At 48.6% G+C, this 25561-nt stretch overlaps 1 protein-coding gene across 1 annotated transcript; it reads left to right on the plus strand.

The window, feature by feature from the left end:
* The first annotated feature begins 4487 nt into the window (after positions 1–4487).
* On the plus strand, positions 4488–13825 carry UTP11 (UTP11 small subunit processome component). The gene is made up of 8 exons (XM_033115194.1): positions 4488–4662; positions 7898–7959; positions 9146–9248; positions 9631–9744; positions 10586–10679; positions 10777–10907; positions 12745–12855; positions 13569–13825. Exons 1-8 carry the CDS (start codon positions 4600–4602, stop codon positions 13650–13652), a joined length of 762 nt encoding a protein of 253 aa, XP_032971085.1. The 5' UTR covers positions 4488–4599; the 3' UTR covers positions 13653–13825.
* Positions 13826–25561: the final 11736 nt, after the last annotated feature.

The raw sequence follows: 25561 nt of genomic DNA on the forward strand, positions 1-25561 counted from the left end.
GGGGTGCGGAACCCGCCCCCGGCCCCTAGTCCCCGAGGCGGGGGGCAGACCCCGCCCCCACCTCCCTTTTAGACTGGGGCCCCAGTCCCCCTCCTCCGGCCCAGCCTAACCTGGCTCTCTCAACCTTCCTGGGCGGCCAGGACCCCGCCCCTGTCCCTTCCTTGCCGCTTCTGCTGCCCTCGCTCCCTGCTCCCTCCACTCTCCTCCCCACCCCCACCCCCCCAGCCTCAAGCGGGAGTCTGCTGTATTCAGTCTCAGTTAAGGGGTACAGGACCCAGCTAGCTGATCAAGGTCCTTTTGGGGACCAAGAGTCTTCATGCCCTCTTTGTGTCCCCCTCCTCCCAATTTACCCCCAGGGGGTCACACTCAGCCCGGGTTTGTGAAAGGGGCCTTAATCTAGCCTGGAAGAGAGGGTGGTTTTGACTCTGCCATCACGGCCCTGTCGATGGGGACCTAGGTGTTCTCTGGAAAGAGGAGTGAAGAGAGGACCCCACCTCCGCCCTGCAGTAGCGCCTTGACCTTCAAAGGGCTTTATTCCACAACTCCGATTGGCAAAAACAGAAGTAGTCACCACCTCACCTCCAGGTGCATCCTGGGACCGCGAAGTCCTGTTTAGGTATCCACAGTGCCCAGGAATAGTTTTGACCTTTGAGGCCCCAGGGGGGATTCTACTCCTTGGCCCCATGATTTTTGGGCTTCTCGGAGAGCGGGGTGAGGAGTGTGCGCGGTTGAGGCACAGGGCAGGGAAGTAGAGGGAACCCCTCCTCCCCCACCTCTACAGTTTCCAACTCTCTGGCTTCCTCCCTGTGCCCGGGAGGGAGGACTGGCGCCTGCCAGGGACACAAGGCCCCTCTAGGTCCTTGAGGCCAGCCCCCCTGGGATCCTCAGGATTGTCACTAGGAATAAATAGCCTTGATCTGGAAGGGTGGGGGGAGGAAGGAGGAGGCTCTGCTGTGCTGTTTGCAAAACATGAAACAACAAACCAACCCTGGAAATAACCTTCGGCATCTAGAGTAGAGATTCAGAGCCTCTCCCATCCCCCAGGCTGGGTCCAGCCAAACTCTCAGAGCAGAGACTCTTTCCCTTCCAGGCTGGGATTCCTTAGTATCCTCTTCTCCCATCTCTGAATCACATGCCTGCCTTCCTGGGTCCCAAGTCACCCTCCAGACCAGATTTCCTCTCAAAATTAACTAATTGCTTGTTTATTATTGTTGTTCCTGTGTCAAGAGGGCAGGAAATGGGTCCTTTCTGTTCGCCACCACTTTTCCAATACCTACTCTAATGTTCGGATAATAAATATCTGATGAATGAATGAATGAATGAATGACACTGCTTCAGTTTGGATACCCCCTTTCCTCCCAGTTTGGACCATAGGCATCTGTTATCTGGAATCCAGGGAGTGAGCAGTCAGACCATGGGTGGGCCCTTTCTCTGGGATTTGTCTTGCAGGTGTAGGAGACTCCCAGCCCCAGGAGGTTCAGGGAAGACTGCCTGCCATTTTCCCCGAAAATAAGATCGGGTCTTACATTAATTTTTGCTCCAAAAGACGCATTAGGGCTTATGTTCAGGGGATGTCATCCTGACAAATCATGCTAAGGTTTATTTTCCTATTAGGTCTTCTTTTCGGGGAAACACGGTAGCTGAAGTTAGAGGCCAAAAGGGTTCTGCTGTGATGGGGAGGGCACAGGTGAGCAGCTTTCAGAAAGGGAGGAGTTATGAGTGAGTGAGGAAGGTGGATCAAAGGTATAGTTGGGGGTCTCTAATTTTTTACTCACAGCTTGAATTTCTGCTGAAAAGCCTTAACAAGAGTCCATCTTTCCTGAATTCTTAACTTTGTACTAGTACCTAAGCACTTTACATATATTAGTGCACTTAATTTTCCAGCAACTTTATGAAATATGTATTTTTATCCCTGTTTTAAAGATGGGGAAATAGGGGACAGAGAGAGTAAGTAACCCGCCAAGGGTGACACAGCTAATAATGCCAAAGCCTGGATTCAAATCCAATCAAATATCAAAGCTCCTTAGGCTAAAAAAAAAAAAGAAGCTTAACTGTTAGGTTCTAAGCCTCTGTAATCATTTAACCTCTTTAAGCCTCAGGCTCCTCATCTGTTGAGTGGTTGACTCTTGTCTCATAGCATTCATGTGAGGATTGGATGAGAGCACACAGTAGGTATTTAATATATGGGACCTCTTCCCCACCCCGGACACCCACACACATTCCCTTTCACAGTCAAGTGTTAAGGTTCTGCTGATGATGAACTTGGAGTCTGGAGGCCAGTTAAGCGACTTCTGATTTGGCCCAGCCTGGGGGAGGGACTGTTGTAGGCCAGGGGCTGTTTATCATTGTTGTTTCTCATGCCTACACTGTAAGTGCCCCTCTGGTTCTCCTCCACATTTCTAGCTCTCCAGTGGGCTCATATTTCCCTGCCCGCTCTATTTCTGTTGACCCAGGAGGACATGCCCCAGGGAGGTCTAGGGATCAGCCACATGGACTCCCTGTTCCTGTTCTCTATCAGTCCCCCTCCCTCCCTATCTCTGAGGAACAGGTGTGTCTGAGCTGGGGCTGGAAGCAGAGCCTTAGTCCTGGACGACCAGCCTTGGGTGAGTGGGATCTGGTTGTCCCTTTACCCACCCAGGTGGTCCCCACACACCCTTATCTTGTGGTGGAAGGGGGCTTGCTCAGGATCTCCCAGCTGTTCTCTCATCTTGGAAGGGCTTTCAGAAGGTGGCCTCGGGTGATGACTGACAGGCCTCTCGTGGTTTCCTCTTGAGTACTGAATCACTCTCTGATGCTTGTAACCACAAGCCTCCTTCCCCCAGTGAGAAAATTTCCTTCCTTCTTTGGGTATATTGCTCACCCTTACCCTTTGGACTGCCTAGAGCCCCTGCAGGCGGATTCCAGGTTTCTTTATCCCTTCCAGTGTGCAGAGCTGTCTTCTCCTGGGTGTACCTATTACTCAACGCCTTCTTTAAGGGAAGCAGCAGGAGTGACTGGGGCTGCCACCAGGTTACTCTGACTAATGGCTAGGCTTCTGAATCAAGAGGAGGCTGGAAAAGTGGGCATAGGCCAGATCATAAAGGGCCTTGTCTTTCAATGGTTAAGTAACAAATGAGATGGAATTTTGTTAATGCATGTGGCCCTAGTTGGGCAAGCCTCAGACTCAGAAAAAAACTTTTCACACTTCAGATCTCAGCTACTTTTAGGTTTTATCATGCCCACTGGTCTATTGGACTTCCACTTCTGGGGAATGAAGAGAGGATTTCCCCAGAGCTCCTCAGCAGGAAGAGTGAGCCCTGTCGTGAGAAATGGATGTAATTACAGCTGAAATCTAGCTTTACATGGTGGAAACTAAACCCAATGCTTCTGGAGTGCTCTGCAGTGCCCAACCCTCTCTCAATCCTCACATTTAGGTTTAGTAATAACAGTAATAGCTCAAAATTGAGAACTTGCTAAGGGGTGAACACAGCATTTTAAACATGTTACAGCGGTACCTCGGTTTTCGAATGTGATCTGTTCCGGAAGACCATTCGAGTTCTGAAACGTTTGAAAACAGCCGACAGCTAGGCCTCAGGATCTTGCACTCAGTGGACGCCGCGTGACATGTTCTACTTCCGAGGTGTGTTAAAAAACTGAAGCATTTACTTCCGGTTTACGGCGTTCGTAAACGGAAATGTTCCTCAACGGGGAAATGTTCGTCAATGGAGACGTTCGAAAACCGAGGTATTACTGTATTTCATTTAATCCTCACAATAATTCTGTATTACTACCTCAGTTTCACAGAGGAGGAGACCAAGGTCGAGTGAAGCTAACTTTTTCTTGGCTGGTAGCAGTTAGGATCAGAACACACCTCCATGGTTTATGGTCCTAATCATTTACATGGCACTGCCTCTGACACTCATGCTGTCAGCCAGCCATTCACTTGAGGGTGTAAGGCTCAGAACTTTATAACTACTGCCATGATATCACTCCTCCATTCAGCTGTGAGTGCCTTGATGGCTCTTTGAGGCAAGCAGCGCATGCTATTATCTTTGTTTTATGGCTGAGAAAAACGATGCTTATTAAAATCAAGCGACCTGTCAAAAGCCACGCAGCCAATGAATGGCAGAGCCAGACATGGTTTTAAGGTCCGCACTCTCTACAGAGTGCTCTTTTCCTGTACACACAAAATCCACACAGCTCCTAGTTTTAAATACACCGCGTAAATACAAGCGTAGAGCCCTAGGTAACTGCGCATGCGCACACTCCACGCCCAGCTCGGCCTACGGCAGTGCCAGCCACGTGTTCCCAGGTGCCAACGCGGAGCCGAGCGCGAAGGCGAGATCTCGGTACACGTGGACAAGCTGGCGAATCAGAACTGGCTCTTGCAGTCACGAGATTAGACTTGGGGAACTACACTTCCCAGAAGCAGCCAGTAGCGGACGCCTTTGCTAGATGACATATTTCCGGAAAAGCAGGCGCCGCATAGCCTGCGGAGAGGAAGTGGGCGGTTCTAAGCCGCTGGTGGCTTGGCCTGTTTCCGGTAGGGTCAGCGGACGCGGCGGCTGAGGTGGTGCGGAACCGGCGTTGCCTACTGAGCTTTCCCAGGCGTGAGCAGACATGGCGGCGGCTTTTCGGAAAGCTGCCAAGTCCCGACAGCGGGAACACCGAGAGCGAAGCCAGGTAGGACCGCACAAAGTCCACGAGCTCTGGCCTGTGGCCCCCATGTGCTTCTCTGGCCCCAGCCCCCCCTCTGTGGGTGGGTCCTGGTCTCTTCTGTACGTAGATGCTGCGTGTAAATAAATGCAAATATGTGCTAACGACGCCGGCGTGGCTGGGCGGGGCCTGGGGACTCGGGGAGAAGGAGGGTTGTGGTCCTCTCTGGGAAGGGCACGGGCTGCTCCCCTTTTCTTGGGGATAATCAAAGCTTCCCTCAAGGTTTCAGTGAGGTAATTAAGTGAGATGCTGTGTGTAAAGTGCTTGATCTCTGAAGTTGACGTCAAAGCTCACATAGCTAGTAAGAGCCGCAGCTGGAACTGGCAGCCACATCTAAAGGTGCTCAGCCCTGTATGGGGGTTGTGACCCAAGAGATTGGTGTTATTAATATGGTATTGGGGACCACTTCATAAATTATATAAATGTCTACTACACTGTACCCCTGAAACTAGCATAAAATTGTATTGAATTTCAACTAGAATTGAAAAACATACGGTATTGTGGGCTTTGTGGTGCATGAAGACCTGCCACATAAGCGTTTTGTTTATGTCTCACCCTGTAATGTTGGTGTTTTCCATCCCCATTACACAAGTGAGGGAAGTGAGGTCCAGAGACCTAAACTGACTTGCCCACCCACAAATGCCACAATCAGGCAGGATAAACAGGCCTGTGGAAGATGTAGCTGTGTGGGGAGGTTGGATAGAAATTGGTTTCAAGTATGTAGAATCAATATGTCTACCCCTCACAGCTCTCGGGAATCACATATTATCCGATCCGGAAAGGCCCTTGGAGCTATCTGGTCCAGCTTCATTTTATAGATGCAGAAGAGAGGAAGAAGGATGTGTCTAAAGTTGTGTCGCCGACTGATGCCTCTTCACCACAGTTCAGTCTTCCTGCCTGATAGCATTTACCGGACATTTATTGTTCACTTGCTATGTGCTCTGTGGTGTGCTGGGAGCAGTGGTGTCGTTTGCCACCGTATTTGCACCTACGTGTGGACCTGTCTGAAAGGAATGATGTCTAGAAGTGTGTACTGTGTGCCAGAGCCAAAGTGCAAAATGCTTTCCTCTCATCATCTCATTTAACTCTCACCAGGGTGTGGAAGTAGCTGTTATTTTCTCACATTTGCTGACGGGGAAACTAAGGTTCAGATAAGTTAAGTCATTTGCCCAAAGACTTGCGCTGGCAGGCGGCAAAGCCAGGAAATCAGACCAAGTGTTTTGAAATCGGGCTACTAAAAGCTGAATAAAGAGGCAACTTCACCAGAGGTGGCACATAAAAAATGCCAAGTGAGGAATTGGAGTGGGAAGCGTAGAGATGACCGAAGACATGGTGCAGCTGTTGGACTTGGAAGGCAATGGTAATAGCTGTCACTGTTTGAGCACTGACTGTATGCTAAGTACAGCCCGAGAGGCTGTACGAGGATTGTTTCATATAATCCTACAGCATTCCTCGGAGGTGGGTGTTATCCTAATTTTATAAAGGAGCAGTCTGATGCTTAAAGACAGTGAGTAGTGTATCCAAAGTCACAGTTGTAAGTGGTTGGATTAGCACAGAAGACAGAGGGCTTTCGAGGCTGGCTGTGAGCATGACATAGCGATGTCTGAAAAGGAATAGAGGATCTTTTGGGAGAGGTGAGGAGAAGGCCGTACTGGAAAGGTGGATAAACACATTGACAAAGCACTCCCAATTTGGGTCAAGTTTGGACTTGGATCCTATAGGTCCTTCACTGGGACAATGGGGAACTAGCGAAGATATTTGGTATGGAAGGGGGATGTGTAATGATGTGTGAACTATTTCAGATGCCACGCCACGTTTATTGCTATAAAGCCAGTGAACATTCAAGTGGTCATGATCGCTTTCAGGATTTCTGCCTCCTGGTGTTGCTTTTTTGACCCTTGAGTTTTCTTTCTCCACTCTCTGTCAACCTCCCTTTGTGTGCTGTAATTAAAAATTACCAGGAGAGATTTTTGGGTGTTATTTTAAATATTGACTTACTTATTGTGTCACTGCAAGGATAAAAGATGAGAAAGGTGACTGTTAAATTAAAAATCCCACCCAAATTATCCAAATTCTTTTACAAGTCTAAACAGTAGAGAAGTGTATGTACTTCCTCAAAAGTCGAGATTATTCAGAGCAAAAAAGGATGCAGTCTAGTGGAGTGGGGAAGAGCACAGACTGTGGTCCCAGATAGAATAGGTTCTAGTTCTAGCTTTGCCATTTACTAGTTCTGTGTTCTTGGGCAGGTTATTCTCTAAACCATGTTCCCCTTTGGAAGATGGTGATAACCATTTCTTTGTCCGCTTTAACCTACTTTCCATGATTGTTGTGGGGAATTAAATGAGATTGTATGTAATGAATTTATCAGATTGCTTTGTAATAGAGTAAGAGCTTAATAAATGTGACCTGTTATGATGATGTAGGCAAAATCATTTAGCACAGACCCTGACATATATTAAGTGCTCAACAAATGGTAGCTTGTGGAAAGATAATACCAAACCGTAATCCTTGCACCTTCCGTGCTGTCCAAGTTGTTTCAGAGAAAGTATTTTCTGTCATACTTGGTGTTCTCCATACTTTTGTACCAAAGGTACAATAATAACAGTAAACATGTGCTGGGCACCTGCTATGTGCCAGGCCATGTGCAGGCACTACCACTTACAGAGGCTCATTTAATCCTCACAATAGCCACGAGAAGTAGGTACTGTTATTCTCATTTTATAGTTAGGAAACAGCAGCTCAGAGAAGTTAAGTGACTTGCCCAAGGTCACACATTGTTAAGAGGTAAAGCTTGGATTTGAATCCAATTCTCCAGACTCTAAATTTAGCTCCTTTACCGCAGTTGCCTCCCTGTTACTATGTTTTCCCTTCATAGTATTTTATAAAACCTTGGATTAAGTTGGTAGTAATTTTAGTACAACTGGCAACTGCTTGCTTAGTGCCGAGTCATTGTTGCCTCTCTCTGTCCTTAATAGGCCACGCAACCTACTATGGCAGTGCTTGTGACCTCTCTGGCACCATCCCTCTCATCCTTGGGCAGAGCCCAGTCAGGGGACGGGAGGGAACAGGGTAGTGAGTTGGCTCCAAGGACATGGATTTACCGAGCACTCCAGAGACTTGCTTGTTGCCATCAGGTGTCATGTTGATTTGGGTATGTGTTTGCTGAAGAAACTTAATACTTTTTTTTTCTTTTGTCTTCTAGCCCAGCTTTCGAAAACATCTGGGTCTGCTGGAGAAAAAGAAAGATTACAAACTTCGTGCAAAGTGAGTTCAGTCTTTCTTGTAGACGTGCTGCCAAGAAAGCTTATAACCTCCCCACACTGCAGTTGAATTGCTTGAGTGTCCAACAGGGGATAATTTCCTGCCATTGATAAAATGACCAAAGCTCTGGCAGCCTGTCAGATGCTTGTCTGTGACCCTAACCTTGTCTCTTTGTTTAGGCAGAGCATTATTTATGTAACTGTAGTTGCATTGTGATTTTTTTTTTGTTGTGTTGCTCCAGATCATTTTCTCATAGTGGCTTTGATTTGCCCCTGCCTTGGTGTTTGAGCCAAAAGCTGAGTCCTTTTTCTCTCCCCTTTCTTGAAGTGCAAGATATGATCTAAAATTCTAGTTGTTGAGTCTCTTACATCACCATGTGTGTGGTGTGGAATGAAGAGATGTGAAGGATGGATTCATGAGACTGAGCGTGGGTGATAATGAACTCTGAAAACATTTTATAAAACAATTATGCCCATTCTTCTCCTTTAGCACTTTATTGCAAAATACTTTATAATTATTTGTTAGCCATGCATGTCAGCTGAGGTCGTTTTTATGCTCTTGGTACAGATGGTGGGCGAGGTGTTTGGTTGCTCTGGGTCCCAGAGTTTTTAAGGCTAATAGTAATAACTGAGTGCTACTGTTGGGCCAAGCAGTGTTCTAGGACAGTTACAATTTTTACACTCATTTATTCCTCCCAACAGCCTTCTAGGATACTATTATTATCATACCCATTTTACAGGTTAAATTGGGATATATATAGAATGGTTAACTGACTTATCCAGGATTACTCTACCAAGAAGTGGTGGAGACAAAGTTGAATCCAGACAGTCTGGCTTCAGAGTCCCCGATTCTAGTCACTGTGCTGTACTGCACTGTGTAGTTTCTTAATATTATTTGGTCACTTGGTGCCCAGGCTTGCATCAGAATCCTGTCTAAGGAGTTTTAATTTGTGCTTTGGTCCCTCCCTGTAATGATATAAATGATACTAAAAATGTATGTGAGATGGGGACAGTTAATTTCAGGTAGGATTGGGACAGGAGAGGACCTACAGAGATAGGAGCTCAGTATCAGTGACAGTGGAGTGTGGATCAAATGTAGTTATTGCTTTGGCTTTTTTGAGTTTCATTTTCTGTGAACGTTAGATGCTAGAAAAGTTTGCTCATTGTGGGATTGTTTAACCTACTTTTAGTGACTACCGGAAAAAGCAAGAATACCTCAGAGCTCTCCGGAAGAAGGCTCTTGAAAAAAATCCAGATGAATTCTATTATAAAATGACTCGGGTTAAACTCCAGGTGGGTGCCTAATGGATCATTTGGTGTTTTGAGCTCCAACTCAATAAAGAAAATAAGGATGGGGGCGGAGATGGAGAGAAAGAATCTTGGCCTTTACTTAGCCCTTTTCCAGTTGGTCCAGGTGCTCTTGGTCAGTATCCAAGGCAAAACTGTCCCATCAGGAGCAGCACATGTTTTTGCCCCTGACTCTGAATTGTCTTATGCCTAAAGCTGTTCTCAGAGTGGATGACTGGAGGCCATCTAAATTGACCATACACCTTGGGGCGTAGTGCATTGAATTGCAGATGGCTTTTGGTTATCTTTGTTCCAACGATGAATTATGCCAACACTTAGTAATGGTTTTAATTTAATAAGAAATGTGTCTTTTAAATTTGGATTTTAGGATGGAGTTCATGTTATTAAGGAGACGAAGGAAGAAGTAACTCCAGAACAGCTGAAACTGATGAGAACTCAGGATGTCAAATATATAGAAATGAAAAGGGTTGCAGAAGCTAAGGTAACAACTGAAACTGTTCTGAATATTTTTATGGCTTAAGAAGATACATATAAATCCATCAATCTAAATTTAAAAGTTGATTTCTTCTGGTGTTTGCAATTTTTCTTTTTAAACTTTTTATTGGGGAATATTGGGGAACAGTGTGTTGCTCCAGGGTCCATCAGCTCCAAGTCATTGTCCTTCAATCTAGTTGTGGAGGGCACAGCTCAGCTCCAAGTCCAGTTGCCATTGCGGGAACTGAACTGGCAACCTTGTTGTTGAGAACTCGCGCTCTAACCAACTGAGCCATCCTGGCTGCCCTTCTGGAAGCTCAGCGGCAGCTCGTTGTCTTCAGTCTAGGTGTGGAGGGCGCAGCTCACTGGCCCATGTGGGGATCAAACTGGCAACCCTGCTGTTCAGAGCTCACGCTCTAACCAACTGAACCTTCTGGCTGCCCCTAGGGTTTGCGATCTTGAAATGTACTTAATTGTGAAAAATGACTGAGAAGCACAGTGGAGTGGAAAGAGTTCCGTTTTTAAAATGAGACAGACTTAAGTTTGAATTCTTGCTCTGCCATTTATTAGCCCCAAGATTATGGACAAATTAACCTCTCTGAAGCTCTTTTCCTCATTTCTATCTTACAAGACAGTTGTAAGGATTAAATGAGTTTTGGGGAATGCCAGGCCAGTCCCTGTCATGTGGTTGGTGCTTGATAAATTTTAGTGGTCCTTTCCTTTAAAAGAATGAACCAAATTCTTTGCTCGCTGGTGATAATGATGTGAAATGGTTTAAACTTTTGCAAATTCATTTCTGATACCCTAGAAGAACCCAATATAAAATGAGACCATATTTTGTGTTCTAGAAAATTGAAAGACTAAAATCAGAGCTCCATCTGCTGGATTTCCAGGGGAAGCAACAGAATAAGCATGTGTTCTTTTTCGACACTAAAAAGGAAGGTATGAAATGTTTGAAGGTTCCTGGGACAGTCTAGCATATTCGTCTGTGTTGTTGGGTGTTAAGAGACAGTGCCTAAAGGATTGTCTTGACTTTTAGTTGAACAGTTTGATATTGCAACTCACCTGCGAACAGCCCCAGAACTAGTGGACAGAGTCTTTAATAGACCCACGCTAGAGACCTTGCAGAAGGAGAAGGTGAAAGGAGTTACCCATCAGACTCGACTTAAGGTAATTTTCTCCGTTTTTCTTTAGGTCTGAGTTTAGGAGAATCTAGATTCCGTGTTTTTTTTTTTTTTTTTTTGCCACTGCATTTAGTATAATAATTTGTGGAAAACTCATCAAGTTCCCTTAGAAAAGTAGGAGGGTTTGATGATAGGGGTGGGAGTGAAGGAGCAGTCCTTGGTTTCTAAGATTCGTGGATGGGTCGCATAGTGGTCAGCAGCTTGGGTTTTGGCCTTTTGATCTGCATTTGACCCTGGGCTTTGTGCTTTTAATGCTTGTAACTGATGCCAGCAATTTTACAGTGCAGAAAAAGGAGGGCACTGAAGATAAAGGATTTGGTATACTTTGATATTGAAACTTTAGCAGCAAATACACATCAAAAATTCTTTTGCATTATGCATTTGTAACCAAAATTTTGTATTGACTTCCTGTGTTTTCCATCACTGTAACTGGATTTGTGTAGAAGACATGCTTTTTCTCAAAGCCTTCTGGAGTTGAACTCTCACTTCTGACTGATTCATTTTAAAAAATGCTGTCAATGTGTTTCAGTCAGACAGCTGTTCTGTTTTGATTTGAATCATTTACACTACATCAGCTTTGCTTCCAATGTTTAATTTCACAGCAGTTTCTCTCACTCAGAGGCAGCTAAACTTGCTTTAGTTATATAAATACCCCTAATTAGTTTGACTATATTGGGTAATCCCATAAATTTGACAGTCTGTGCAATAAAGTGAAAACAAAAGCTGTCTGAAACCACTGCTGTGAGACTATGCTAGAATCAGGGAATTGTTTAAGTCTGAGGCCCAGTAATATTCCGCTGTATGTAGATAACACTTCTATTTGAGGAGCCGGCTGACTAGTGTTCACGTGATAACCCTGTTTGTCAATTACTTGCTTTTTTCAGTTTGCTGTGTCACTGACACTTTTCAAGTATTGTGGTAGTCCCTAAAGAGATGAGTGTTCTGAATGCCTGTGTAGAATAATTCACCAACATACCTTTTGAGAAGTTGGGAAGGTTTGGCTTTTGTCATTTTTGTCTAGCAGTGTTACTTTTTTCGATTGTTTTGTTTAGCGCAAAATCATTTTTATTAAGTGACCACTGGTGGGTGGATCGCAAAGGAATTTTCAGTCTAACCTGGAGGGAGTGGGCAATCCACAAATGGGCTTTAGGAAGTCTATGCATGCTTTCTTCCCCCACTGAAATTGTGAGTAAATAGGTATATATATGTGTACAAATTTAGATCATTTAGTTCTGCCTATCTCAACTGGGGTTCCATGAGAGAATAAGCCCTATAAATTTGTACAGACACATGTACATTTATTTTAAGAAAGAATCCAGAGCTTTTGTCAGTTTCTCAGAGGTTTACAATTCGCCCAAATTTAAGGGCCACTGGTCTTATTTGAGGAGTCATCAGCAGTGAGAGTTCTCAGGTCAGCCTCTGCTGAAAAAGTCCTGCTCTCTGAGATCTGCGGTCCTCAGACACTGCATACTGCCTGGCGCCCTTTTGTGCAGGGTTTCCAGTACTAGTCCATTTCGGCATCACCTTAGGTAACCGGACGCTCACGCGGGGTTGGAGCAGCTTAGTGTAGTAGTGGAAAGATTCCTGAGACCCACGTGACTCAGGACAGTCCTGACTCTGCTCCCGGTGCACCGTGTGTCCCTGGGCAAGTCTCCAGGCTTCCGTTCAGCTCCAGATTGTGGTGTTCCCAAAATGGACAGCTGTATAGTATCTCGTTATGTCAATTCTGGAGTAAGGAAGGAGTTGATAAACTGGGTTTAAGAAACAGTTTCTTATTCATTTTTTATCCTAAGTGTTTTATTGAAAATGTGTTTCTTCTGCAGCGGATAGCTAAAGAAAGGCAAAAGCAGTATAACGTCCTGATACAGCGGATTGAACGTGAGAAGAAATTGTTCGTTATTGCACAGAAAATTCAAACACGCAAAGATCTTCTGGTGAGGAGAGAGAGCCTTAGGCTTTCATTTCTTTCCCCCCTTGTAAAGGTCTTAACCGAGACTGGATTTCAGCTGTGTGTAAATCTACCCCAGTGAAAATGTCTGCTCCTCAGGGGCAGTGGTTTGAGCCAGTGTCTGTTATTCTGACAGTGTTGAAATGTGCCTTGATTAAGAAGGTAATAAGAGCCTTATTAGTCCGTGCTTTGGAACAGCAAAGGGTGGGATCAGGTAGCATGTGAACTTTATAGCTTATGAGTAGCTATCTTTAACATTTAAACAGTTTAACAAAACAGTGCATGTCACTCATCGGTGTTTAAAAATAGGCAACATTGTGTAGTTAAATAACAGAGCTAAAGGATGTAAGATGCCCCTTTCATATTATGATTCCTCTAAATGTCAAATCTTCAGCTTTGCAGATCATTCAGTTCTGCTTTCTCAACTAGGGTTCTGGGAGAGAATAAGCCCTACCAAAGAAAATGATTCGAGTACCTTTCTTCTCAGTTTTTCCAAGAACCTCTTCTCACTAGTATCATTGTAGATGCGCAGGGGAGAAGTTGGTTTGTTGCATCTGGAAATTCCTCAGGGCTGTAGGGCTTTGTCTCTCCTGCACTTTGAGAAGGACTGAATTGGGGCTTTCTATAGGTAGTTTATGAACTTTCCTATTTTATAAAACCCTCTCCTACTATTTACTGGTAATCTTTTTACTCTTATAGGATAAAACTCGGAAGGTGAAGGTGAAGAAAGAAACAGTGAACTCCCCAGCTATTTATAGATTTCAGAGTCGTCGAAAACGTTGAAGTGTTATAGATAAGCTTTGTCATTCCACATGGAAAAGAATTATTTTTTCCCCCCAGTAATTTCAAATTCCATTGGTCTAAACGACATGGTTCTCTTGTTTGTAACCATAGTTTATTGTAGATCTGACGTTTGATATGAACAACATTAAAGCCCCTTCCCCCATCTTACTGTTTTGGGTTGTGAAGTCAGTCTTATTTTTATATACTTACATTTTTTTCATTATGAAAGTTACATAGTCTCATTACAGAAAATTTGGAAAATAAATAAATTCATCCCTGATCCCAATGCTTGTTTAAGAACAATAAATAGTTATTGCTGGGAGCTGGGACAGTGTTGGTGAAGAGTACTGTGAGCATTCTGGTTTATTTCCTCCATTCTGTAAAGGTATGCATCGGATTTTGTGTATGTTTTCGTGTTTTGTAATTGTATTTATAGTAAACAATTTTATGTCTTAGTTTTTTCACTTAAATCATTAGCTCTTTTCCATTTTGTTACATCACTACATTTTTAAAAAGCCATGTATAAATTAAAAGAAATATTATTTTAATGTTAGCATAACGTTTTATCCAGTGGATAGGCTGATTTTACCCTCATTCATTCTATATTCACTGGATATTCAGGTGGCTTCATAAGTTAGCCAAGGAGGATTTTTTCCTCTTAACCTTGTAAAGCTGTAGATAGAAACCCTTGGAATTAGGGACTCACAGGGGCACCTCTTTATTGATATCAGAAGCTCAAATCAGAACAGACCTGGCTGTGTTTTTGCCCTTTGCGTTCCTGGCCAACTCATGAATCCAAAGCTATAAATGGCTTGGGACAGACCTTCTTCACCCTGGAGCTATGGACCCCAGGGTGTGTGCAGCAGCTTGCTTCTCTTCCCAGAGTCTCACCCTTCCTTTCCCTGCCCGTACAGGGATGATAGTTCACAGCCGTTAGGACAGGACTGAGCATGCTCAGATCAAATGTGGGAGGAGCAGGGTTCTGGGAGGCTTGCTTCCACCTTGTCCCCTGGAGGGGAAACAGCTGTGCGTGGATTTAAAGATAAAAAAAATGTTAAAACTTAAGTTCCCCTTACTGCTAGGTTCCTGTACAAAACCTAAAATGAAAGCCTGTTTTCTCATGGTGTACCCAATGGGATTCAGATCTGGCGGCCCTGGAAAACAGGAAAAAGGGGTAGGGGAATACAAGCTAGCAGCTTTTGCCTTCGGGAAGGGCTTCCCACTCTGTGTGTGAACTCCCTTCTGGGGAAGTGCTAAATAAATGTTGATAGTCTTGTGACATAGGAATCTGGGGACAGTCTCGCCAGGGGAGGAGCTTACCACATGGGTGTTGGACAGAGGAATGAGCAGACCAATCAGCACCGGTCCTGGGGAGAAACAGTTTGACCACTGCTCTGGCTGTCCCTTGCCCCTGCTGGCTAGGAAGGTAGGAAGTTAAGAATGCCTTCTCCTTAAGTACATGCCCACAAAAAGTTACACTCCATAGGCCCTCACATTAATAGATGCACAAGGCACACACATACTACTACTCAGGCCTCCTAAACCCAGGGGCGTGTACATCTACATATCTGGTACACAGACACACCACCAGGGGTTCACATAAGACGTTACACTCCGACCGACGAGTCCTCACGTGATACCTAGGTACACAGTGGAGGCCTGAGGCATGTGCACAGGCCAGAAGGAGCAGGAAAGTCCAACCTCCAGGACGAACGTAAGTGCCAGGCTGGAAGTAATCAGACCATTGGGCCTGGAATTTCTGTCACACTGAGGTCTGTTTCTGAAGTCCGAGGAGTCCAAGGGGAGAGATTGGCTGCCCTTTGTGGTTAACCTGACAGATTCAAGCTTCGTGGAGCCTGCTGTCCTGCAAATAGGCCAGGGCCTTGATGCTCCCGTGTTCAGTGGGCCCTCAGACTCCTGACTCGTGGCTTGGGGAGACAGTATTGGTGCCTTAGGGTGCAGCCCTCCCGGCCCAGGGGGTGGGTTGGGCTCTCGGTAGCCTCCTTTCCCGGTTGTGCCAAGGGGAATGTGGGCAGCCTGCAGAGGTGGAGAGCATTTCTGTGAGGATGTCTGTGGTTCTGGCCTCTTGTAGGAACCTAGTCTCCAAAGCAGCAGCTACCTGGGCGACATGGAACCCTCCCCCTCACCCCTGCCCCCAGTCTCCACAGCGGAGAACCAACGAGCCCGGCCCAGTCTTGGCCCATTGCCACAACTGACCGAAGCAGGAGAGTGTCAAACCCTGGCTTTATTCGTGAATAAAACCTTTTTCTGACTTGAGAACTGACTCCTGGCTACAGGGTGGAAAAGGCCCAGTAGGTGGAGCTGCTGCCCCTTCGCTGGGGTTGGTTTTCAGATGCTGCTGTCCACCCACTTCCCACCTGTCTGAAGCATCCTGTATTCTGTGGGTGCTCAGTATGTGTTTGATTATTGGATTTAATGCTATGCGGGGAACTCTCATTAGAAAAGATTTTCTCCCGCCTCTGTTCCTCCAGCGAGAGGTTAGTGTCGCCCCAAGACAAGGACCGGGCAGGAAAGGATTTGCCCATTTCTAGTGAGGACCATGGAGAAAACGTCTTGGAGGCCCAGGTTGTCCTAGACTTGGTCAGGGTCTCCCCGTGTGCAGTGCCGAGTGTTTGTTTATAGCTGGCTGTGAGGCTGTGAGCAATTAGAGCTTCACGCCCTCTGGCAGGGAAGGCAGCCAGCAGACACAGACTTGCTCTGCCTACCTGTGGAGGCCGGTGAGGCCAGGGCCTGTTGGGACTTGAGCGTGAGGCAAGTGGGTGTATGGTGCTGGCCTCCCTTCCTCCTAAGCTCTCCCAGCACGTCAGTTCACAGAGCCTGCGCCCAGGGTGTTGGGGAAGGGCGGGCCACAGCTTGGGTGGGAGTCCTGGCCCAAAGCCCCAGGTGAGTGGAGGAACTGGGGTGGGGGGACCTGAATACCATCTTGGGGCTGAGCTGGCAAGTTTCTTGGGCTTGTGCAGCTGCCTCCTGGGGTCGCAGGGTATGTTCGCTCTTGCCAGCCAGGTTATGGGGCCTCCCTGCTGGCAGGGCTCCCATCCAGCATCATGGGTCTGTCTCAGCAGAAAGTGCCAGGAAGGATCAGAGAGAAGCTATGAAACTCCAAGAGGCAGAGCTTCCTTTCCCAAGCCCCCCACTGAGGAGTTAGGAGGCTCAGGAGGCTGCCCAGTTCATGCTTCTGCTTGTTCTTTCCCAAACTGCTCTGGTCAAAGGAACGAAATCTCTTCTGCTTCTTCACACTCTATGAGCCATCTCCCTGTTCTTTATTCCTGGATCCATCATCATTACCTTTGGGAAGTGCTGTCGAATCTGTATGTCTCCTACTGAAGATCCAGATTGTACCTAGTGCTCCCTGTCCTCTTACCTGCTTCACTTGACCCCTAGCAATGGCAATGGCTGAGTCTCCTCTCGTGGGAGGGTAGCAAGCTGCTTGGAATTGGGGCAGCAGAACAGTCCTGAGCCTCCTGCTTAAGCGGGTGGTAGTTGGGGCTGGCCCAGAGCAGAGCAAGGACCTTGTTATTTCTAGGCAAGAGGAGTGTATCTGGGGACCTGCTGCTGTTTGGGGTGAAGAAGAGGGTGGGAAGGAAGCCCTTTCCTTTCCTCCTGTCGTCTGTCACCTGATGGCCATGCTCAGATCGTAAGTGTTAATGAAACTGTGGTGCCCCGGAGGCACTTGGGCAGCCCCCCTGCTCTGAATCAGCCTGACTCATTTACAGCTTTCTCCCAGTTACCCCAAAGGCTCCGAGGTGACAAATGGGGGGGGGGAATGTTGGTTTCAGGTTTCATGTTTTCACATTACTGGGTGGAAAAAAAACACACAAAAAACCCTTTCCAAACCAAAAAACCAGCTTCTACAGCAGAAACAACATGTCCTGAGAGCACTGAAAATTTCCCCGTCCTCTCTCCCCAGCTGCTCAGCAACAGAGACCCGTGCAGAAGGGGTTAAGAGGAGGAGGTTGGAACCAGGCTGAATAGCGAACTGGGGACAGCCCCTCTGGAGGTGGCAGCACTTGCCTTCCTGCTTAAAGGCAGAGCAGGACCTTTGTAGGGTGCTCTAACTGTGGTCTCCAGTGGCCAGCAATGGCTTGCCAGGGGTCTGGGACAGTCAGCTCAGGATGGGTGGGGGCCAGGGAAGGAAGCCACCATCTCGCATCTATCTAATTTGATCCCAGGAGGTTGGGGGCAAATGTCCCTCCCTCAGAGAGGGCTCTTTAGGTGGAGTGGTAGATGGGAAGATGCGGGGTCCATCTGGCACATGGAGTGGGGGGTGCCATCCCCTCCTGTGACTGGCTGGTAGCATCATAACACCCCCCCACCCCCCACAGGGGCAGATGGCCTCCATGGCAGATGGAGACTAGGCCGCCAGTGGCTGGGTGAGCTTTCTGGCCTCAGCCTGGCCTCCCTGGGTAATAAGAATCCAGAGGGGTAGTGACAGGCCTGAGTGCGTGCATGCGTGTGTGGGCGTGTGTGTGGGAGTGTGCGTGGGCGTGTGTGTAGGGAATGGAGTTCTGGCCTTGTTGGGCCATTCTAGGGGAGAAATAAGGAACCCCAGATGGAGTCAGCGGATCTTGGGGGCACACCTAAGTTTACCATGTAGGGGTGACAGATGCTCAGGGTCCTAGCACTGCCCACCTGCCTGGGCCCCTGAAGCTGCCCCAGTTAGTTCTTGAGCGAAGCCCATGGTCCCCGGGGTGGGAGTCTCTGTGGCAGCAGGAGCCCGGTGAGCCCGAAGCAGATCTCCTGCCAGGTCCCCGGAGCTCAGGGCCTGGGCAGCAGCTCCTCCCGGAGGACGCTCCGTTTATTATGCGCTTGGGCTCCCTCACTGTGCAGGCAGGCAGCGGCCTTCATTAGCGGAGGAGCTGGGGTCTGTTTTGGCTGCCTCATCAGCATCAGTGAACTGCGTCCCTGCGAGATTTGATACAATTTAATTAACCTAATTAAAAGCTCTGATTGCAGAGATGATTGGGGTAGCGCCAGCAGCGACTGCATATTTATAATGAGCTGCAAGGTGTGGGACCGCAGCCAAACGCCACGCATCCTAATGAGCGGGAGCCGGGAGCCAGGAGCCAGGGAGCGGGAGAGGGAACGTTTATTTTTGGCAATAATGCCCAGTTCCTCCCTGCCAGAGAGTCAGACCCAGGGAGCAGAGACAGAGCTGCCCGTCGAGTTCTGAGCAAGGTGGAAGCAGGAATGTGTGCGTGCTCCCCAGGCATTCTTGTGCCTTTGGACATTCACATGAACGCACAGTGTCCGTGTTCTCTCCTGCAGAGTGGGGGCCGGGACCCCAGCAATGCACTTTTCCTGCCTCTCTCCATCTCTGGGAGTCAGAGGCTGCCTTGTGCACTACGAGCCCTGGTATGGGGAAAGAGCCCAGCAGAACCATCTTGATTTCAAGACTTCCGGATTTCTGGGCTGTTCTCTCAGATTTGCCAAGGAAGATCAGAGTATGACAGGATTCGGCTGAAAAGCTGGGTAAGGGTCAGAAAAAGGGTCTGGATGTCCAAGGGACCCTACTGAGTCTCCTGGGCCTGGAGCAGACAGGAGAAATGGGAGATGAACTTCCCACGCATCCTGGCGCCCATCTCCTCCCTCTCTTCTGAGGACCCAGCCCAGTGAGGGCCACCTCCCTAGAACTCTCCTCTCCTCTCCCACTGTCTCTGGCTGGGGAGTCTTGGTTTGTCTGACTCAGCATTTCCGCTGTAAATCACATCTAATAATAACGAGAGTGAGAGCTGTGGCGGAGATGTTGTGGGTGAACGGGGCACCGGTGAGAAGGGGCACGCTGCTCAGGTGCAGCGGGGTGTCAGGTGGGGAGGGAGATCTGGGGTGGCAGGAATGAGGGCTGGGCTCTGGAAGCCACTGTCAGAGGCCTTGGGGGAAGAAGGTGGGAGCAGCCCCCCCCTCACTGAATGGAGCTTGTGTAGGTCATGAGCTCAGCTGAGCTGGCCCAGCCCCCCAGTGCTCTGAGTGCTGCCAGGACAAGATGAGATTTGTCCCCAGCCCACCTTGCAGAGCTGCAGCTGTTTAGCTCCCTTATCAATCTTCTCCGTGGGTTTAATCATCTCTCTGTCATCCTGCTGGGGCAGCCCTCCCCTTACTGGAGCCCCGGCTTTTCTCCAATCCTCCTCCCCCAGACGCAACCATCTTTCCCCACCTGACTTCCCTTGTAGGAGACAGAGGGTGGGTTAGGCTGGCTTTGCCCCATGTTTAGTCACAGTGGCGGGGGGTCGGGGGGGTGGAGGTCCCCCCTGTTTTTGCAAGGAGTAAATATTGATTAGGGATGGGTAGAGGTGGCACTGGCAGAGAATTTGCCCTAGATGAGTCCCCAAGATCTTTGACTCCACCCTAGGCTGGATAGGACAGGACCTAGAGGTTGGCTATGACAGCCTTCCTCCCAGATCCAGGAGGTTCCGGTGTAGGTGCGCTATCCATCCCTTCCTTCTTCCTCCCTTCTGCCAGCCCCTTGGCAACTGGGTCCACGCATGACCATCCAGCCAGCCAGCTCTGGCCTCCTTCCCTGGGTGGGTCCTGTGGGGCCAGGGGCCCGTGGGCAGGAACCACAAGCCCACAGCTTTGCATGCATCTTGGGAAAGAAGATGCCCAGGAGTCAATGGAGCCTGTGTTGTGGTCCAGGCTGGGCGCCAATGTGCAAGGGGGTCTGGGGCCCATCCCAGTGCTGACGTGCAAGCTGACCTTCAGGGCAACTCTTCGGCCCTCTCCTCTTTGCTCTCTTTCCCCTCCAGAGCCCTTGGGGAATGGGCAGGAGGGCGTGGCATGGGGGGGCCGACGTGCCCCTCAGAGGGGACATGAGAAAGAGGGTCCTTCCTCCCTCTGCTCCTCCCACAGGCACTCTCAGTGCAGTGGAAAGCCACTCCTTCCCATTTCTCAGAGGTGATGGAAAGTCCAAGAGAGGTTTAGGATCCAACTGAGCATCACCCAGTTTGTCTTCAAGGTGGGGCTGAAAGACCCCCTCAGAGGGTCCCCTTAGGAGGGACCACAGGTTCTGGAGGAACACCGACTAGCTTTGGGCTAGAGGGGGCTTGTTCCCTTCAGCATAAGGCTGGGCTCTGGAGGACAATGGCGTGTTGATGAAGCTTTGGTCTTGGTCTCACATGACCCGATGGGGGTGGATGGACCACACGTGGCTGAGCTGCCTGGGCTGACCTTTGGTCGCTGGCTAGGGAAGAGAGGAAGCCATGAAGCTCTCCTGCCCACTCAGTGCCCTGGGCACCCTGCCACCCCCACCCCAGAAACTGCCCTCTGGGCACACACCCTCTGTCTTCACCTACCTTCTTTACTCCTCTTCCCGTTCTCTTTGCTTCACTGTGTGTGTGTGTGTGTGTGTGTGTGTGTATATTGTGTGTGTATTTGTAAGCATGTATATGTGAGTGTGAGAAAGGAGGCACCCAGAAGATGAAGGACAGTAAGAGAAGGAACTCCCTCTATGGGTTCTTTCCAGTCAAGGATGAACCTAGTTTCTCCCTTCGGGGGGAGAACACCAGGGTATGGCCAAAGTATATGTGCACGTATGTCTGTGTGTGTTCGTGGGCAGAAGTGGCCACATGTGCACATGCATGTAGAGAGACATGCCTCCTACCCTGCCTTGTCCTATTCACCTATGCCCTCCTCCGGTGGGAAGGGGTGACTTCTATGGTCACATCTTCCAGCTTGGGCTGGAGCCACACCCCCCTTTCTGGCACAGGGCCAGAGTGTCACTTTCAAAAGGAAAAAGGAAGACTTTTTTTGGGTTGTGTAATTATTGTAATCAATTGAATTAACTAAAAATTACCATTCAGTGAGGAAGCAAGGCACGTGTGCATGCACGCATACATGATGGATGTTACACACAGAGGGCAAGTCAAGATACAGAGAGACAGGGAATATACTCGTAGGCACACCTGTGATTTTTAAAGGGGGTTATTGGTTCTTCTTCCTCTTCCTCAACAAGATGGTAAGGTGATACATCAAAGAGGGTTATTTCAAGAGAATCTTTCCCTAAAATTTCCCAGGGATTGAGGGTTAGGGCCTCTGAGATGGGGCAAGCTGATGCAAATAACTTCTTTTTTCTTTTTTCAAGATTTTATTGGGGAAGGGGAACAGGACTTTATTGGGGAACAGTGTGTACTTCCAGGACTTTTTTCCAAGTCAAGTTGTTGTCCTTTCAATAGTTGTGGAGGGTGCTGTTCAGCTTCAAGTTGTTGTCCTTTCAGTCTTAGTTGTGGAGGGCACAGCTCAGCTCCAGGTCCAGTTACTGTTGTTAGTTACAGGGGGCACAGCCCACCCTCCCTTGCGGGAGTTGAACCAGCAACCTTGTGGTTGAGAGGACACGCTCCAACCAACTGAGCCATCTGGGAGCTCAGTGGCAGCTCAGCTCAAGGTGCCGTGTTCAATCTTAGTTGCAGGGGGCGCAGCCCACCACCCCTTGCGGGATTCGAGGAATAGAACCGGCAACCTTGTGGTTGAGAGCCCACGGGCCCATGTGGGAATCGAACTGGCAGCCTTTGGAGTTAGGAGTATGGAGCTCCAACCTCCTGAACCACCAGGCCAGCCCTGCAAATGACTTCTTGATACAGCAGTTTGAAAGGGAACTCATGGCCTGACTGTCACATAACATTTCAAACATTGCATGAAGATTTTTAGTGCATTCTCCTTTCACTCGGGCTAGGCCACACCCTCTTGGTGGCCCAAGCAGCATGTGGAGGGAAGTTACATTCCCAGACCTGGGATTAGATGGGGGTGTGGTGTCCAAATGCTGGCTTGGGGACTCCTGTGGGTGAGAAGGGGACAGCATGTGTGCCCTTAGACTTAGTCTTCAGGCGTCTCTCAAATTAACAGCTTTGAGTGGTTTGACCAAGGAGTATTTTTGGACAATTCCATCTCCTTCCCCTCCGTCCCTCTCCTACCACCCTCCCCCACATGTAGTCCTATTAATCCCAATGGATACTCGGATTGAGAGTACGGGAGTAGTCCTTAGCACTGAAGCAGAAAGGACAGAGCCTGTTGGGGTCGGGGTGTGTGCTGGGATGGAGGCCGGGGCTGAGGGTATAGCTAAGACTGAAAGTTGCAGCTGAGTTGAGCATGGACTAAAGTGGGGTTTTTGGAGGTCGGGTTGGCAGGGCATGTCTCTCAGTCTTGACAGGATTCTGAGAAGCCTATTTTTGGAGTCCAAGGCAGATGTTTTCCACGAATGAAGAGAATGTTTGGTGTCTGTTGTCCCCTGGAAGCAGCGGGACAGGTCCCCTCCCCCTGCTCCCCTCAGCTGAGCAGAGTCATATATCACCAAGGGGCTGGGACTCCCTAGATGTATTGCCCTAATACGTCGCTATAGCAACCCCATTCTAATCCTGCATTATTCTAATGCGATCCCCCTCCCCACTGTGATGTATAGCTTGGGTCTCAGAGCTTCAAGGCCCCTTCTCTGAGTCTGCTCCTAGTACCCCAGGGCTGGGTGTGTTGGAAGCCAGCTTGGCTTCCTTGGGTCCTGTCTTGCTTCTCCTCACCCTGTGCATGGGATCCTTTGTGAGGCTGTGTGTGGAGGTGGGGTCTGGCCCATCGGCCCTCCAGCCTGCCTTCCCAGAGAAGGGAAGCAGCAGGCCATGTGTCCTGGCCCTGGCACACGAGCGCCTGACGCACCGACCCACGCCAGCCTGCCCGGCCTGGGGACCTGAGGCCTTGGGGTTGGGGGCCAGGGCAGGACAATGGCTGCATTCCGGCTGTCAGCCACAGGCCCTCATTGTTCCTGTGGACACTGCCTGCTTGAGGGCAGTGATTCTGGCCCTCACCCCGCAGGGGGCGTAGGATGCTCCCTGGACCACTCCCCCGGGGACCCATAGAAGGGTGATTCATGGGGTGGCCAGGGCAAAGCAAGCCCCAGCTGTGCCCAGATTCTAGGGGGCGGGAGGAGGAGGTGACTGAGGGTTGTTTGTGTCAGGAGAGGGAGGGTTGAATAGCTAGCAGACTCAGGGCCGTGGACATCACCACGTCATCTCCTACCCTTCCTCATGTGTGGGCTGGTCAGAGAGGGCCCATTGTCAGAGGGGCAGGCCCACCCAGGCTAGAAGGGAACTGAGACTCGAGAGGGGCCACCTCAGAGGTGGGAGGGCCCATCTACCATCCCTCACACTGTACTGGTGGGGAAATCGAGCTTTAGAGAATGGCAGGGACTTGCTCAAGGTCACACAGCTAGGAAGTGACAGGCCTGGGACCAGAACATTTCCCCATATCTCCCTGGTGCCAAGATGCTGCTGCCATTTTTGGTAGAAAAACTGAGTCCTGGTGGTGATCTCCAGCCTTAGCATAAGTTATGCTCATAAGCTCCTTCCTCTCCCCCATTTCCTTTGAAATCCTTCTAGTTCAGGTCAGCACCTGGCATCTCTGGAGTGAGAAATTAGAGCTAAGGGGACTCCTAGGGCCATGTAGAGACCACACTGACTACATCTTCCTGAAGGCCCTGAAGAAACGAGCAGGGCATGGAGGTTCCCAGTGCTCTGACACAAGATTCATAGATGCAACAATAGGCCTCATTGTGTCCTCCCAAACAATGATCTCACTTGGGCCCTCACATGCCTACCCTACATGACTGAGAGGTAGGGAGGGGAAGAAGCTAATTTAGGAATGTTTTAAGGACAGGGGGACTAGTCTTATTTAGGTGCTCCTGCTGCTCAACATAGGGCCTGATTGTTAAACTGGATGATTGGATGAGGGGATGGATGGTAAGTGTTTGGGTACATGGATGGACGGGTGGATGGTTGAAGAGGTAAGTTGAAGGTTACATGGATGAATGGATGAGTGAATGGGTGGGCAGATGGATGAATGAGTAATGTATGGATGGGTGTGTTGGTTGATGAATGGATAAATGGATGGATGTAGGATGGATAGATGGATGGATAAATGAAGGAATGACCATTTCATATATCGAGGTCCAGGGATGACAAATGACTCAACTTGGGTCATACTAAGGATGAACAGTAGAGTGAGTCCTGGCCCCAGGTGACTGGCCCCCACCTTTGAGGCTGGGATGCCCTGTGGCATGGTTTGGTGGTCAACCTCTGGGCAGGGTTGCAATAGAACCCGGAGATGGAACTTGAAGGGATCTACAGTCAGACTTAGTCTCATGTTAGATGGTTCCCTTGGGTCTTGTCTAGGGGTCTTGATCCTTATTTTCATCTTCTGTGCTGGGGTCAAAGGAGGGATCAAAGGAGGGCCGTCCACTGGTAGAAAGATCCTGAGCAGGGCAGGAAGAGGCATGAAGGTTCAGGAAGGGGGAATGCGTGGGGTCTGTGGGCTCTGCGGCTGAGTGGCTGTGCCTTCTTGGGATCAAGCCCCAAGTAGGGAGCCTCCGAGGTAAATCCCTACTCGTTCTTTATGACCCAGTTTAATGGCACCAGCATCTATGAGGCCTTACCTGACCCTCTGGGTACTTTCTCCCCAGAACTCAGCACCGAGCCTTAGAAGGAGCTCAGAGTACATCACTGGGGACATGGGGTTGCCACAAAGGAAGGGGTGGGGAAGAGGTTGGGAAACTGCACCTACCACTAATTTCTGGGTCATTTTAGGTGAACCCCTCAACATCCTTGGGCCTCCATTTCCTCATCAGTGAACTGGGAATAGAAAGCTTGAACTCTTCTTTCTAGAGTGGTTTTGAGAATGAAGAGAAATAATCTTTGTGGGTGGGGAGCACTAGGCATTATTTTTCTGCACTGTTTCAACCTAGCAACAATATAATAATATATATTGTACATGTAATGTTAATTTTATAGTTAACATTTAATGTGCACTTAAAATCTGCCAGGCTCTCTTCTAAGTGTTTATGTATAACATCTCTCATCTAATCCTCAGAGTAGTCCTACCAGACAGGTATTATCATTATTTTCTTTTGATTGATGAGGAAA

This window comes from Rhinolophus ferrumequinum, chromosome 9 (genome assembly GCF_004115265.2).
Source record: "Rhinolophus ferrumequinum isolate MPI-CBG mRhiFer1 chromosome 9, mRhiFer1_v1.p, whole genome shotgun sequence".
NCBI classification, from domain to species: domain Eukaryota; kingdom Metazoa; phylum Chordata; class Mammalia; order Chiroptera; family Rhinolophidae; genus Rhinolophus; species Rhinolophus ferrumequinum.

Excerpts from the sequence above, each read along its gene's own strand:
- UTP11 (XM_033115194.1), top strand. The coding sequence starts at position 4,600 with ATGGCGGCGGCTTTTCGGAAAGCTGCCAAGTCCCGACAGCGGGAACAC. Across the intron at positions 7,960-9,145 it reads GATTACAAACTTCGTGCAAA|TGACTACCGGAAAAAGCAAG; the intron begins GTGAGTTCAGTC and ends ACCTACTTTTAG. Across the intron at positions 9,249-9,630 it reads TGACTCGGGTTAAACTCCAG|GATGGAGTTCATGTTATTAA; the intron begins GTGGGTGCCTAA and ends TTTGGATTTTAG.